The sequence below is a fragment of the Centropristis striata genome, chromosome 20 (genome assembly GCF_030273125.1).
Source record: "Centropristis striata isolate RG_2023a ecotype Rhode Island chromosome 20, C.striata_1.0, whole genome shotgun sequence".
Classification (NCBI taxonomy): domain Eukaryota; kingdom Metazoa; phylum Chordata; class Actinopteri; order Perciformes; family Serranidae; genus Centropristis; species Centropristis striata.
Genome location: NC_081536.1, coordinates 24,710,181 through 24,726,479, shown reverse-complemented (window position 1 = coordinate 24,726,479; position 16,299 = coordinate 24,710,181). Strand labels below are relative to the sequence as shown.

The 16,299-nt window shown below is 39.6% G+C and overlaps 2 protein-coding genes across 3 annotated transcripts in view; one reads left to right on the top strand and one right to left on the bottom strand.

Annotated features, from left to right (window-relative positions):
* The window catches only part of vps8 (VPS8 subunit of CORVET complex), a 79,525-nt gene extending 69,872 nt beyond the window's left edge, over positions 1-9,653 (top strand). Inside the window, exons 37-45 of one of the 2 annotated variants that reach the window (XM_059358964.1) lie at positions 440-622; positions 1,967-2,048; positions 2,313-2,395; positions 3,886-3,966; positions 4,152-4,321; positions 4,949-5,117; positions 5,603-5,656; positions 6,049-6,129; positions 9,004-9,653. In XM_059358964.1, coding sequence (XP_059214947.1) covers positions 440-622; positions 1,967-2,048; positions 2,313-2,395; positions 3,886-3,966; positions 4,152-4,321; positions 4,949-5,117; positions 5,603-5,656; positions 6,049-6,129; positions 9,004-9,129 — 1,029 coding nt within the window. In that variant the 3' untranslated portion in view covers positions 9,130-9,653. Of the gene's footprint in view, positions 1-439; positions 623-1,966; positions 2,049-2,312; positions 2,396-3,885; positions 3,967-4,151; positions 4,322-4,948; positions 5,118-5,602; positions 5,657-6,048; positions 6,130-8,201; positions 8,981-9,003 lie in introns of those variants that run through there. The other variant, XM_059358965.1, reaches the window with a different exon arrangement.
* Positions 9,654-13,090: 3,437 nt separating this feature from the next.
* Positions 13,091-16,299, bottom strand: part of ltbp1 (latent transforming growth factor beta binding protein 1) — a 110,554-nt gene continuing 107,345 nt past the window's right edge. The window contains exons 26-27 of the mRNA XM_059359052.1: positions 15,705-15,854; positions 13,091-15,602 (exon numbers count right to left, since the gene is read on the bottom strand). Coding sequence (XP_059215035.1) covers positions 15,415-15,602; positions 15,705-15,854 — 338 coding nt within the window. The 3' untranslated portion in view covers positions 13,091-15,414. The remainder of the gene's footprint in view (positions 15,603-15,704; positions 15,855-16,299) is intronic.

Here is a 16,299-nt window from a genome sequence, read left to right as displayed (position 1 = left end):
ATTCAGGATGGCTGCCCAGAGGCAGTGCCTGACATTGAATATCTAATATAATATCTAATGCATGCAGAGGTCGAGTTGTGATATCAAAGTCATAACCTTGGGTCATCCGGCCAGGGTGTACCTTCCAGTGTCATCTACAAGATCATTCCCAAAGAACTTCTTGCAGGTTTGCAGTCAGATTTTGAATGACTGAGAATCCAGTCTTCCAGGATTAAATAGAACCATGTGTGTAACTTGTAGTGTTAAAGCACTTTGAGTGTATGTACTGTATATACACACACATTTCATTAACCATGTGACTTAATATATTGACCTTCACATGGGTGTCAGGCAAGCTAAAATAGGACTGTGTTTAAACACAGCAAGTGCATGTACTTACTACTTTCCACCAGTTTTATGCAGCTGTTTTCACAAAAGTGCTTTATTGCTCTCTCTGAAGATATTGAAAGAAAAACTGAATCTCCTTACTGCTGAGAGTGATCGAGTTGAAGAAGGAGATGGAACAATGGAGGAAGAGGAGAGAGACAGTGAATCAACACTGACAAAAGTAAAGGAATCACTGAATGACCTCATTGTCTTCTGTCATCGGAGCTCTGACAACCTTTACCAGCAACAAAGAGAGGTAGGTGTATGAGGGGTATTTTATGCCAGCACACCAGTGCTTTAAGTGGGCCGGTACTCTCCGGTACGGAGTACCGGGACTTCTCGATTTTAGCCTCTTGCGTACTGGGACTTCTTACGGCGTACCGGGACTTCTCATGAGCTCATAGTACCCTGTCCTGTTCTATTTCTCTTTGCGCCTGTCATCTATACTACATTACCCAGTGTGCACCGGGACGCGCTGCACGCCTCCCCAAGGTCTCGCGAGTCGAGTGTGTGGGAAACATAGGGCCGGAAAGGGTGTGACGAAGAGATCTCGCGGACGTTGAATGTCAACAGCGCGAGTCGAAACGGTCGAAACCCTCGGTAGTCAAAGCCAGTTCTGTGAGCCTACAGCTACAAGCCAACAAAACTGTCCTCTTTGCGTAAAAATGTTCTTTAGAACACAGAGATTCTAAGGCACACAAAAAAGCAGAAGAGATAGAAAAAATGTCATCACGCAACGAAATTCAAAAACACATGCCTGCAGAAGCCATAATCGCTGTCATCACTGAATATTAAGTAGCCATGCGGACCTATCCAATGAATATTCAGTAGCCATGTGGACAGCAGTCTCTTCACAATATGATTCCATCTGATTTTATCTACACTGTTTAACCCAATTCGGCACTTATGCACAGTCCCATTATGTTTTACAGACATTTGTAGTTACCTAATAAGGTAAACATTTTGTTTAAGCTGCATTTTGCTGACTTTCACTCCTAAAACAGGCTAATTAAGCCTCGGGTCTTGGCTGGAAAAAACGTTAAGTTTATCTGGTATGTACGAGATAGTCTTTCTCTTCATCTATAAGTTCTGCTTTCTTATAAACAATACCATATGAAGCTGAGACTCTGTGTAACAGCTGATCTGTGTATATATGCTGCAGAACATAGAAAATGAATAACTGCCAGGTCCTGATGATCCAGTGGACCTCGTGCGTAAATGCGCACAGCCTCTTCCTCAGTTTGTTCCTTATAGGCATACAAGCGTTATTGGCGTTAACACCATGCTTTAGACGCCTTAACGTGTGCATGTGTAGACTTGAAATAGCATAAACTGTCTCATCGGTCTCTCTTGGTAATATATGAACTGCTTTAATTATGAAGCGAAGCAGCTGTTAAACTTTAGACTAACAGACTTTATACACAGGCGACGCGTTTAAGGCGTTTAAGTATAGTGTGCTGGCATAAAATACCCGTCATGGTAGGTGTACTGTAGGTGTGTGTGTGTGTGTGTGTGTGTGTGTGTGTGTGTGTGTGTGAATGTTTGTGTGTGCTGGGGGCTGGGTGACACTGTCTCCTCATACATTACTTTTTCCTCACAGGTCCTGTGGTTTCCACTTCTGGAGACCATGATGGCTTCTCAAAAACTAGTGAAGGGACTCAATGCTGAACACACATTTGAGGGTATACATTAACACACAAACAGTCATTCATGTCCCAAGTTCTTTGGTGCTGATCTGGACCTCAGTTCCTCATGTTTTTTCAGTCAGCGCTGTCCATTTAAAAAAAAACAACAGGTCTGTGTTGGTCTCTCCTGGACAACATGGTGTTTAATAATGACATTAAATACCTGCACAAAACCATATAATGTATATTGTATTTCAAGTGATTTTTATATTGTATTCAGTGCTGTTGTTTAAGTTAAAATTAAGTTTTTCAATGTCTTAGTGCTGAAGGAACTCACAATGAAGGTTCTCAACTGTATGAGCAGCTTTATTTCTCTGCCTGCCATCATCCAACGAATACTGCAGGTGTGTATGTGTGTTTTGTGTGGCTTTTCTTAGTCTTCTTTATTCGAAAGGGAACTTTGTGAGCATCTAAAAAGGCTGTCTGTGGACCTGCAAGAACTGCAACTTGTGTCCACTTAATCTGCTGTTGATAACAGTGGTGTCCAGTGGTGTGAAGATTTAAAAAAATATTCATAAAAAACTTCTCAAACATCTATCAGCATGTTTCAACAAGACAAGGCTAAATACACTTGTTGAAGTTTGGAAGTTTATTAAATACAGCAAAAATGATTGCCAGAACTAACAGATCTACCATGAATTTCATTACAATCCATTATCCATCAGCTGCATGTCTTTGGACTGTGTGAAGAAGCTGGAGAACCTGAAGAGAACCCAAATAACCCAAGTTGGCAGATTTAAAAACCCTTTTGCTGTGAGGCAACAGTGCTAACCACTGCTTCCCAATGCAGTCCACTGACTGCGTAGACACAGTGGCGGACTCGGGAGGGGGGTGTGTGGGGCAAGAGTGATGACCCCCCTCCCTCTCCCTCATGCCTCCATGGTTGAAAAAGCGTGCTAAAGTGCCCTCTAGAGTGGTGAAAACGAGAGGAAGTGCCTTATTGGCTGCCCTTTACATGTGCAAAAAATTATTGGGTGCTCTAGGGTGCCCCTTCATATAATAAATTATGATGATGTGCCCTCTAGTGCAAAAAAATTGATAATGTGCCCTTCTGGTGCCCTTCTAGTGCTCTTCTGTTGCCATGGTGCCTCTCTTTGGTAGTCGACAAACAGGGAATGCGAAAGAGGCGTTGCTTTCATGTGGCATCGCTATGACGAACAGCTACATCGAGTGGTACTAAAATCCGTAATGGATAACGAAGCAAAAAGTGGATTAATAGTATGCCTATACTCGTAGTGGAAAAGCACAATTAGATGCCAAGTTAGACTTACAGTTAGTTTTCAGGTTTAAATGTGTTTGTCCATCTTCTTGGACAATTTGTAAATTCAGTTCTTTTTTTTTTTTTTACATAGTGCAATATCACAAATCTGCCTGACATGCTTTACTATCTGTACAGCATATGAGTCCTGGTCTTTTTACCATAACTTTAGACAACCCCATTATCAGGGGAAAAAATTAAGAGGTTGTATCATTCGAGCATTTTGAAGGTTTAAAACTGAATGCTTGTTGCGATAACGTTTTGCTTTAGTATCCAAATTTAGATGTCCCTATTTGACGCTTTTCAAATTTCTCTTTTTGTTTTTTGGACTTATACCATATATACATTATACCACCACCATCAGGCGATTATGATATTTTGTGAAGTATTTGCATCTACTTTCCAATTTGATAGTTCTTTAATATTTGATCTCCTTTGATCCACTTTGAAGAGAGAGCATTAATGGTGGATAGAAGGGCTATAATTTGTGAATTTAGAAATGAATGATGTGCCCTTCTATGTTATATATTGTGTACTCATGATATGGGATGCTGTTTGTATGCTTGTGTGTGTTAGGACCCAGTGTATGGGAAAGGAAAGCTTGCAGAGATCCAAGGCCTCATTCTGGGTATGCTGGACACTTTCAGCTATGAACAGGTAAAGCACTGTGTGTCTATTATATGTAAACAACCGAGCAACACCTGAATTTCCATTCAAATAATAGGGTTGTAATCTGTGTTGTTCCCTCATTGATTGTATTTTCTATTGCATTATGTGAATATATTTATAATTGACAAAATAATACTGACTGGCCTTTAATTATGCTGACTTTTCTGTTTTAGACTTTACTTGAAACAACGACTAGTCTGTTGAACCATGACCTCCACTGGTCCCTGGCTCACCTGCATGCTGCTGTCACAAAGGGACTCCACCCACGACAAGACTATTGTAACATCTGCCTCCAGCAGTACAAGAGGAGGCAGGACTCAGCTGATGGGATCATTGTGTTCAGGTAACACACACTGGAGGTGTTCAAATCATGGGGAACAGTCATGTGACAAATTATTGAGTACGAAAGGTTTGGCCAATATGTAGCTCACAAGTTTCACATGATTCTTGCTTCCATGTGGCTTGGATCCTAACAGTTAACTAACTAACTAGTGAATTAACCTCCCACCTGACCAGATTGCCTAACCCTACGGGTGGTGGCTCGTACGGTATTGGCTACATGTTGTTCTCACAGTCTGTGCCCAGCCAAGCACTATGGGTCAAGGCCCAGTCACCTTCTCCTTTAGGTGTTGCTCCAGATAGGGGCCACAGTTTTGCTCCTTTGTTGGGAATTCATATGGGGTTTGAGAATTGCTCTTAGTCTGGCCCCTCCCCCGGGACAACTTTGGGAGACCCTGCCAGGAGCTATGCCCCCAACAACAGTTTTTTTTTTTTTTGTCATGGGGACACGCAAACTCCTCCACCACTTAAGGCTTCAACGTCTCTGTGGCCCCCAGGAAGAGCATTTTTTTCCTCATTTATTATCATATTCAAGCGTGTGTGTGTGTGTGTGTGTGTGTGTGTGTGTGTGTGTGTGTGTGTGTGTGTGTGTGTGTGTGTGTGTGTGTGTGTGTGTGTGTGTGTGTGTCAGCTGTGGCCACCTGTACCACTTCCAGTGCCTGCAGCAGAAGGACTCTGGGTGGGGCTTAACTTCAGAGCTGCAGCAGCGGTGGAGCTGCTACAAGTGTTCTTCTAGCCAAGGAGGAAGGGCTGGGCACTCCACTGAACAAAAAAGAGGCCGAAGCACATCCCTGGCACAGGTATGTGTATTTGCTTGCACAAAAATGAAAAAGTTCTTTAAAGACATGAGTCAATAAATACATATTTAAATTGCTGTCAGCAAATCCCATGAAAAGATCCAAAGCAAAAGTTCTTTCTGACTTCCTACCATGTTTGTGACCGACTGCAGGAAGCACTATCAGCCAATACCAGTCATCGAGCATAGGTTCTATTTAAAGCCTTCTTTCTTTTTAGCATACAGCATTATGTTAATATTGCAGCATGAAGTTTATACATTTAACCTATCCACCTCCTTCTTTCAGAGGCTTTAGGTTATTTGATAGCAGTAGAGATATAGAGTGAAAGGGGGAGAAAGAGAAGACATGCAGGTAAGGTCTCCGAGCAGGATTCAGACCCGGCCCTCTGCATTGCAAGGACTAAGCCTTAATTGTTTGCAATCTACTAGGGCTGTGAACGATAAACCTTACAATCCTGACACAGCCCTGTTCTTCTCTCTCGCTCTCAGACACGTGTTACGTCAGTGCACCTTGACAAAGGAGCAGAGGCTCATGGGAAGAAGGTAAGCTTCTATTATTTCCCTAAATATTTTATGTACATATATTAGGACGTGGTATTTAAATGAAGCTTGTTTCCAGCCGCCACATTTATCAACAGCCGATCATTCTCATGCTGTGATTTGACAGATACGAACGTTTGATAAATCACTCGTGAACCCTGTCATAAGACCAAATATACACTCTGCACTGGTTTCTACGCTGGTTTGATAAATGAGGGCCACTGTCTGCTGGCAGGCAGTTTGGTTTTAAGAGATTAAATATATTGTATCTGTATAGTCCAAGCTTTTTGGGAATCGGGGTTGTATCAAAACTGCTTTCATAATGAGTTAGTTTTTAATATGTCTGGTTTGATTATACCTTGACTATATTCTTCTGGTTCTTTGTTGTGGCCCAGGTGTTTGTTGACGCAACGTTGGACCTTCAGCAGGAACAGTCCTGGGATCAGCTACGCTGTTTATACCGAGGACCCTCCAGGGTAGGGAGGCTGTTGATCTGTTGAACAGTTGAAGAGCCTCCCCTTTTACATAACTTGATACACAAATAAGCAAACACATGACAAAAGTGAAGGGGCAGAGTGGTGAGACTAGCAAAGTGTAGCAAAAGTAATGTGATACTTCATCTACATGATTACTTCCAACAGGGTGTGTTGGGAAAATCGTTTTTTTTTTTTTTTATGAATACAGTCAAAGACTATGTATAGTATTTCTATATTATAATAGAAATAAAATGTAGTACCTGAACAAAACAGTATAATATAACATAATAAAGTTAATATAGTATTCAATATTAAATATGATGAAATTAAGTAAATATAGTATAATATACTAGCCTCGCTAACACCAGACAAATCTCAAATGAGATGTGGTCTGGGAACCAGCCGTTTATTTCTCTGTAGAGGAGGTGTTGTTTACGATCCTCCAGAGCTGTTTATTGGGCACTTAGAATGTCAATCAAAAGCGTCTGTAGGTAGCTCTTAGCCAATCAGATCAGTTATACCAGATGACGTAGTAGAGCAACAGAACTGGATGGTTGTTGTGTGTGTGTATGTGAGAGAGTGTTGCTTGCTGCTTTGCTTCTCCAGTTCTCGCTTTCTGCAAGATTTATTTTCACGCTTTATTCCCCCTCATGTCATTCAGCCACACCATCCACTGATTTTATGGGCAGTAAACAAGCTGCTGCGGGTCTCTTGGCGGCTCCGCTCTCCCCCGGCTCGTACCCAGGTCACCGGCGAGACCGCCGGCTAATCACCGGTGAGACCACCGGCGCTACTGGTGATCTCGCTACGAGCCGGGGGACAGTGAAGCCGCCGAGAGACCTTTCGCCTTTCAACTTTCGCTCTAAACTATTTAAAACACCATCTACAGCTAAAGAGAGTTTCGCGCCTGCAGCAGCCATGTTGGATCCATAAGAAAACTACAAGCTTCTAAGTGCCGAGTAGTACGCGTCATCGTCTTGCCATCCCTCCCCGCTCTGTGATTGGATCCCTAAAACAGGGCTAAGAAAGCTTCCTGGTTGCCAGACTGGATGGAGGTTCGAAATTAAATTCAAGCGCGCAAGGCAGTATGGGTATACCCAGGCTAATAATATACTATACTACATATAAATATAATATAAATAATAATATAGAATTGTATTATATGGTATTTAGTAATAACTGTATTTATTAGGCACGCATTAGTGGCAAAGCACTCCAAGGAGAGTACTGTTAGTGTGGACTGTGGAAGGGGACAGAGCTGGGGGTCAGGTTTCATTTTTGTCTGCACCCATTGATAATGCCCCTCGGAAATAAAAAAAATAACTGAGAGGTTCCAAACTAATCTGCATTACCAAATTAGTCTGGTGATTGTAGGCTCCCATCAAGTCAATCAAGTCACACCAGATAACTTTTCCCTTATTGATAATTTGTGCTATAACAATTAAACATTTAATCTTAATTTTGAAAACACTACTAATATGAAACCATATACATTTAACAATGTCCAACAACAGCAAAGTAAGACAAACTAATTATAACAACTAATTATAACTAACTATACACTGTGTCATCGATGGTATTTAATATCAACATTTTAGGGGCTTATGGGGCAACGGCTTCCTTTTAACCTATGGGGGTTATATTGGCTTTCCCGAGGGATCTAGTGAAGGGACCATTTTCAAATGACTTTTTACTACTAAGGCCGTCAGTTGTATTCATTGAGTATGAATACATATAATGATTAAAGTAATATGGGATCAGTGAATTAATGTAAATTGAACTTTCATGCGACAGTAAAACACTGTTAAAAAAATACTAGGCTGTGATCAGAATTAAATAACACAGACATAGCAGACGGCATTATATTAATGATGAAAGAATAGTCTAGTCTAGCTTATTAGTCTCCTGCCATTTATGGCTGCACCACTGGTAGAAGTCGATAGACGTTTGTGGAACGTATTGTTATGTCTGAGCCTTTACACTGGGTTTAACCATCTAGGTTCGGGCATGCCCCCCCAGAAGGATTTTTTTGTACATTTTAAGTAAAATGCATAAATCTCCCCCTTTGACAGCTTTCCCCAAGGATATGGAGCTGAAAAACAGTGTTGAAAAACAGCTGGCTAGAGGGGCAAGAGGGGCACACCCCCCTGGAGACTTTTTTTCATAAAAGCCCAAATTTGGTACCTCCCACACATTCTAATGGCACTATTCCATCATGTACACTGATCTTATTGTTGCATATTTTAAGAATTATTTTAAAGGAGAATAAAGGTTCTTGTATGTTTTATTTAAGGCATCTCATTTTGACAGTCTTCTTGTAAATTATGTGGTGGATTCTGTTAACACTGTACTCTTATTTTGAAAGCTGCACGTGTTTAGCGACAGGAAGTAATAGTAGCTTTTTGTGATAAAAACAACTTTAATTGTTTGCTAATGTTAGCTCACGGCTAACGTACAGCTAATGCAATGTGTTTGGACCTCTGACGGCCCGGACAGGTTGATAGTATTTAGTTTGGCGCACGCAGACGGTGAGACACGGAGAGATGATGTGGGGACGGGACTGATATATCATCATGATATCATGAATAGTGTAGATATACTTTCAGTAGCTTGGAATGTGACATTAGTGCAGCACATGAGACTCTGGAGTATACATAATTAATGGGAAACCCTTACGTCACTACGTCAATAAGTAGCAATGTTGCCAATATCATGATATGCATTTTTTTTTCTGTCAGGAGAAAAAGTCAGTAATCCGATGGTCCTTATAGTTAACTAGCAATCTAGGATTCAGTTTGATCCAGGGAAAGCATGTGTGCCTGAATGATTGCAGTTTAATGTTTTCTAATTCTTCTCCATCTCTCTTTCTTCCAGTTGTCCATCCTTTCAGAACTCTCCCACTGCCATAGCAATGAAAAGACCGGGCTTCTATTCCCAGCTCAACCAGGAACAGAAAACTTTCAACTTAAACTCTCTCCTCCACCTTTACTGGAAGAGTAGCACCATGAAGGGGTTGATGTTTACTTTGTTTGTGAAGACTTGAGTCAAGTGGTTAAACACACAGGAAGTACTGCTTCTCATTGACTTAAAGACTACAAGATTACATCAGTGTAGGCTGTTTCCACTGATGGTTAGTTGTCCGACATTTGATATTGTGTAATGTACAAATGGTTTGATATTGAAAGTATTTAGTCTCTGATAATTCAACTAAGTGTGTCAATAATTGTATTCAATGTTTTCGTTCTACAACTGGCTTGATCATATTGATGGTTTTCATGTTGGTGCTGGGATGCCAAAAGGTTTATCGTCACAACTGCAAATAATGTTGTGGCATTTATTTTGGTGAGGGACATGGTACTGGATGTTTGGTTACAAGCAGCCAAAAGATGCAAGATACTTTTGCCTTTTTACTTTAATGATGTTAATATGAAACACACCTCTGTAATGTGAAAAGTTAATAGCATGATGGTTACACGATTAGTCATTTTCTTATTGATAAATGGCCTTTGTTGAATAAATCCTTGAGTAATCAATTTTTTTCACACCTTGTGTATTATTTTTTATATTTATGAAAAAAATAATGTGTATACAAAATTACAGGAATTACAGGAAAACGTTTTTTCCCCCAAGAAAACAAAATAAAGTTCTAAAGGGTTAACTACTTATCCACATTCGGGTCTTGGGGGGCTGGAGCTGATCCTCCTACATTGGGCGAGAGGCGGGGTACACCCCAGTCTCCAGACTATCACAGGGCTGACACATACAGACAGACAATCATGCTCTCATTCACTCCTACGGGCAATTTAGAGTCACCAGTTAAACCTAGCTGCATGTTTTTGGACTGTGGAAGGAAGCCGGAGAACCCAGAGAGAACCCACGCTGATATGAAACATGCAAACGCCAAACAGAAGAGCCACAGGTGAACCGGTGACCCTAATGCTGCTAATCACTACACCACATGTAGCCCTGAGAAAACATCCGTTCCATCCCTTACCATTCTGCCCCCTTGTATAGAGAATTGTGGGTGGGGGGACAGTGGATTTTTATGGGGAGATAGTAGGTCAATGGTAGTTAGAAGTTGTACCTCATTGAAAGATGGGAACCTGAAGATTAATTTGAGTGTCTAGGGAGACTAACATCACCACTCTAATAAAAAAAAAAAATCGATTAATTAAACCCACAAGTGTCTCCGCTTTCCAGTCTTACCCAGTTTATGCAATTCCACAACTGTTTAGAGGCCCTAGTGTGCAGAAATATTCTAATACAGTAAGCAAAAATTACATATTTGTGCTGAATAAGAATAACTTTCTTTTTTGGCCAAACGTGACTCATGGGAACCCATAGAACCCATTTTCATTTAGATATTCTAAGGTTCAAGGTCAAGGAACACCTTTGGAAATGGCCATGTCATTTTTTAAAGTTATAGCTTCAAACTGAACCCACTACCGCGGCTCAGCTACTTCTTCATCTGATGAAGCATGAGAAGTTTGGAGCAGATGGGACAAAGAATGGAAAAGTTATAACAATCTTGTGTTTTATGGCGAGACGCCATATTTTGGCGCCATGCCACACCCACATATTGTGAAGGTCAGTAAAGGTGTTGATAAGTTGTGTTCCCCAAAGCCTTGTGATGGTACTGACCAAGTTTGAAGTCAATGGGATTAAATCTGTTGGAGAAGTTATGTAAAGTATGCAACGTGGTCATTTTATGAAAGGGGCCGTGGATAAAGCATAAGGGGCGGGGCTTTATGAAAAAATTGTGATGTAGAAGTGTTAAGGGCTCTACTCTGATGAAGCATGAAAAATTTGGAGCAGATGGGACAAAGAATGGAAAAGTTATAATGATCTCGTGTTTTATGGCGAGACGCCATATTTTGGCGCCATGCCACGCCCACATAGTGTGACTATCGGTAAAGATTTAAATAACTTTTGATCCCAAAGGCCTTGTGATGGTACTGACCAACTTTGAAGTCAATCAGGTTAATTCTGTAGGAGGAGTTCATTAAAGTATGAAATGTGGTCATTTAATGAAAGGGGGCGTGGATATTGCATAAGGGGCGGGGCTGTATGAAATATTATGATTTAAAAGTGTTAAGGGCTGGACTCTGATGAAGCATGAGAAGTTTGGAGCAGATCGGACAAAGAATGGAGAAGTTATAACGATCTCGTGTTTTATGGCGAGATGCCATATTTTGGCGCCATAGTGTGACTATCGGTAAAGATTTGAATAACTTTTGATCCCAAAGGCCTTGTGATGGTACTGACCAACTTTGAAGTCAATCAGGTTAAATGTGTAGGAGGAGTTCATTAAAATATGAAATGTGGTCATTTAATGAAAGGGGCCGTGGATATAGCATAAGGGGCGGGGCTTTATGAAATATTATGATTCAGAAGTGTTAAGGGCTGGACTCTGATGAAGCATGAGAAGTTTGGAGCTGATCGGACAAAGAATGGAGAAGTTATAACGATCTCGTGTTTTATGGCGAGACGCCATATATTGGCGCCATGCCACGCCCACATAGTGTGACTATCGGTAAAGATTTGAATAAATTTTGATCCCATAGGCCTTGTGATGGTACTGACCAAGTTTGAAGTAAACTAACCTAGGGTTAGGGTTACGGTTGTGGCTAACCCTAACCCTAACCCTATGTGGGCGTGGCATGGCGGCAAAATATGGCGTCTTGCCACAAAACTACACATCCTTATAACTTTTACATACTTTGTCCCATCTGGTCCAAACTTCTCATGCTTCATCAGAGTCCAGCCCTTAACACTTCTAAATAACAATATTTAATAAAGCCACGCCCCTTATGCTTAATCCACACCCCCTTTCATAAAATGACCACGTTACATACTTAACCAAACTCTGCCTACAAATTTAATCCCATTGACTTCTAAGTTGGTCAATACCATTACAAGCCCTTTGGGAACATAACTTATCAACACCTTCGAATATGTGGGCGTGGCATGCCGGCAAAATATGGCATACACCAGACTCTATAACTTAACTCCAATACATTGTCCAATCTGTCCTGATCCTCATCAGGTGTGGGAAATTTGGGACAGACTGACCACACCCACATGTCATTATTGACACACAGTCATATCGCCCCCCGCTGGCTACAGGAAGTAACATGTTTTACACAGACACGCCATTTGGGACGCATAGGGACTGAGCCCACAGCGTGGGCCCGACGTGGCCTCCTCCAACAGCTCCACTCTGCTCGGTCCCATTCAGTCCTGCTTGCAGGCCTAGTTGAATATGAATTTATAACCACAGATCCGATGAGTCATCAGACAATGTTAGTAGAAAGGGGATTTTAACAAGATGGCAACCCAAAATTTATACTTATTGATGATTTACTCTAAATGAAGTCACTGATTAATAATCATAAATTCCTTATTCCATATTCAATAAAGGATTATATATAAATAAATATATTTATGTAATATTCTGAAGGTTATTTCGGACCACTTTTATCCATTGTCGATATGAATAAATTTGCATTATTGAGCACCAAATGTGTGTAGCAAATGGTATCAACCCAAAAATTGCTGCAACAATTTATGGGATATTTGAACATGGACTGGACTTTAGAAAGCGTACCCTTATGTTATGACCCTTTATACACCATATGTTTCAATATATCTATTGATCCATGAAGTCATTTTAATTAGATATTTTTGACCAGAACAACTTGACACACAGTGCTGAGCTACATCTCAAATTAATCTTCAGGTTCACAGCTTTCAGATGATGTTCACCAATTCCATGTGGCATTTATTGTTGACCCGCTCCCCTAAACATCCACAACCCAGCCCACAACCACCAAAAAGGTCTTAAAATGTATACTTACAACAGTAAGTTTGGACAAGTATCAATGAAGATTAAAAAGTTAGCATACAGTAAAACAGAGAGGTCAGCTAATACAAAAAACAAACAAACAGGTATTTGTGGTTCATCACCAAGTGGTTTAATGTACACTGTAATATGAATTGGTCAAGACAGCTATTTATTCATGTACATATTACAAATACATAAGCAGTTTTCTCCACTCTTTTGTTTAAATGTACACAAGTTTCTTCTCTCTCATCCCTGTCTCATAGCAGCTTTACAACCTGGTGAGACTTTGCAGTAAAACGCATATAAGAGAATTCCGAAAATTAAAAATACATTTCAGTGATGTCAACATACCCTCCATATGTGTATAATGAGTACCAGGAAACAAAAGTCTTTTAGGTTCTTTCAAGACACATGAAACCTATGTCCCAGAAAACAGTTAGGTTTATGGTTGCATTAAACCACTCTTACAAAACAAAGACAAAATCCCACATGAAGCCTATTACAAATTACATGACTTGGTGTAGTGTATAAACAAGCTTTGTAGCAGCCAGAGGGATTGCAATGGTGGACAAGAGGAAGCAGACAGTTGGCCTCTTTACAGAATTAAATATCCACAAACAGTTTGACGGGGTTAAAAATAATAACTGGATCCCCCAGCACAAGTCCAAAGGGTTTGTCGATTTGTTAAATGAGCAAAGACGCCTCTTATAACACACATAAAACATCATGTAAAAACAAAATAAGAAACGCACTTAGAAAAGCAACACACAAAACATACATTTTATACAATTTGTTTATCCCCCACATAGGCACCACATATAATCTCATCTCAAGTAAATGACTGTTTCATGTAATCTCATACAGTGCAGAATATATAAGCTTTGATTAAGTAAAGTGTGTGTTTTCGTATCCATGTGATTGTTGTATTTCTATACTTTTAAGGACCAAATGTCCACTCGTGAAATAATAAAGCTTTTGGAGACATGCTAGTTGATCCACACCTTATTGAGGTTGCCATCATCAAATGTATTAATACAATGTGGATGAGGTTGTTGTTTGGCTTCAGTTTAGCATTTACCATCCTCTTAATGTTTGCAACAGTGTAATAAAGACAAAGATATTTTTACCAAACACCATAGTTAAACATAACTTAAAATGACGCATCAGCGACTTCATCAAATATTAAGCTAAGTAAGAGAAAAAATACTGATGATAATTTATCCTCACAATAACATATCATTGGCCCATGCATACGATGTAGTTACTCAGGGAGAACAATAAACTTGTTGCTATACATTTCAAAAGGATTCTTTAAAGCAAAATTCATAGGTCAAGCTAGCAATGTAGGGTGCTCATTACTCTGGAACATTCTCAGCTATTAGATGGATTTCCTTGATTTTTGGTACAGACATTCATCATCCCCGGATGGTGAATTCTAATGACTTTGGTGATCCTCTGACTTTTCCTAAAGTGCAACCAACAGAATATTTGTCATTTTTAGTCAAATAATTTTGATGATTTTGTTTATCATTTGGACAAAATAGTCAAAACTTTGGTTTATGGCTAAATATCTCCAGAACTAGTGATGGTCGGTCAGCGCCAGCTGGATTTTGCATTTTGTGCCAATTAACAAATGGTGGTATGCAAACATAGATAGTTAACATTGCAAACATTGTACCTGCATGTGGCTGTATACTCTCACTATCCACAATCACTCGCTAATTAGTACCGCCACATTACATTTTCAATTCTCCATTTGTATTCGAGGGTGTGAATATAATGCATATTGCCTTCAAACCTTCCTATTGGAATGAAAATCTCTTCATGGCATGGCTTTCTGCTAAATATATTTGATGGATGAAATAACAGATCTAAGGAGGCGCTGCTGCGAATATTCTGGTAGTTTCTTCCAGTCTTTAGGGTAAGATATGCTTATTACCCCCTGGCTCTAGCTCCGTACATACAGCACAGACAATGTTTCCTCTCACTCTTGGAAAGAATGCAAGAAAGCACATCTTAAAATATCAAACTATTCATTTAACAAAATAAACCAGAGTAAGTTGTAATGTTAAGAATGCAGTCTGTAAAAGTGTAACATTTAAAAAAATTAAATTAAATAAAGTCTCAGCATTGGGATTACTTTATAGTATTTCAGAATGGTTTATTTAAAAATGTTCATATTGGAAAATATAAATATAAAAAGCAAGTAAACAAGTTCTGTAAAATGCAAAATGAGTGAAATACTTGACACTGATAAAATAAAACTCACTTTTGATGATCAGTTGTAAAATGTTTTGGGATTTGGGAGAGGTGTACTAGACCAGGCAGTACAATTGTAATGTAAGTTTTGATGATTTTGCAGTGGCTTAATGTCAGTGGACATCCTCACAAGTATAGCAATACAAGCTTATGTGTGTGGTTTTAGTGTCTCTTGTTGCCCCTTAGTGTTTGTCCATGCTTACTGTGTGTGTTGATGTTTGCTGTGTTGCTGTCTGCACACAATAGTTTGGTTTGTCAGAGGCAGTGAAGCCCGGCAGACACACACACTGATAGGAGCCCACTGTGTTGATGCACTTCGCATTTTTACACAACAACATCCGATTGTTTAGCTCTGAACACTCGTTCACATCTGTGGACAGAGGAGGACAGAAATAAATGAATAAAAAATGACAGATATTTAAAAGTTATGTTGACGTGTCTTCATTTTAGATGCGTGTGATTGCCCTCTTACCAACGCAGGCCATACGGGACAGGTCCAGGGTGTATCCATCAAAGCAGTCGCAGGTGTAACCCTCCTGAACCCGGACACACCGACCATTTTCACAACCATTCAGTATCCCACATTCCTCTGCTTGCAAACCCTCAAATGCATTGAATGGATCTGTAGCAAAAAAAAAAAAAAAAAAAAAAAAAAAAGAAACCAACTCCTAATCTCAGAATCATCACATTTTTAATTCTTCTTCAGTATCAGAGTGAACCAGTGATCCAGGTATTGATGTAACAGATGTATAAATTAGATGGTTTATGTTTCACAAAAAGTCAATTTTTTAAAATTTTCTGTTCACGTTTAGCTGTTAGTTTTCAGGAAAAAAAAATCCTGTTTCTGTATTTCTTTTGGGGAGCTTATATTTTGTTAGTTTTATTTTTTTATTGTATTGTGTTTCTGTTTTTCTGACATGAAAAGTTGACTATTTTACAGTAAAAATAGATATAAGGAAGAATAAAGGAAAGGAACATTTAGGAATGAATTCATGATATACATTTATGTCCTATTTAATAATAATGTGTTTAATTGAATAATTATATTTATCAGCTCTATCAACTTT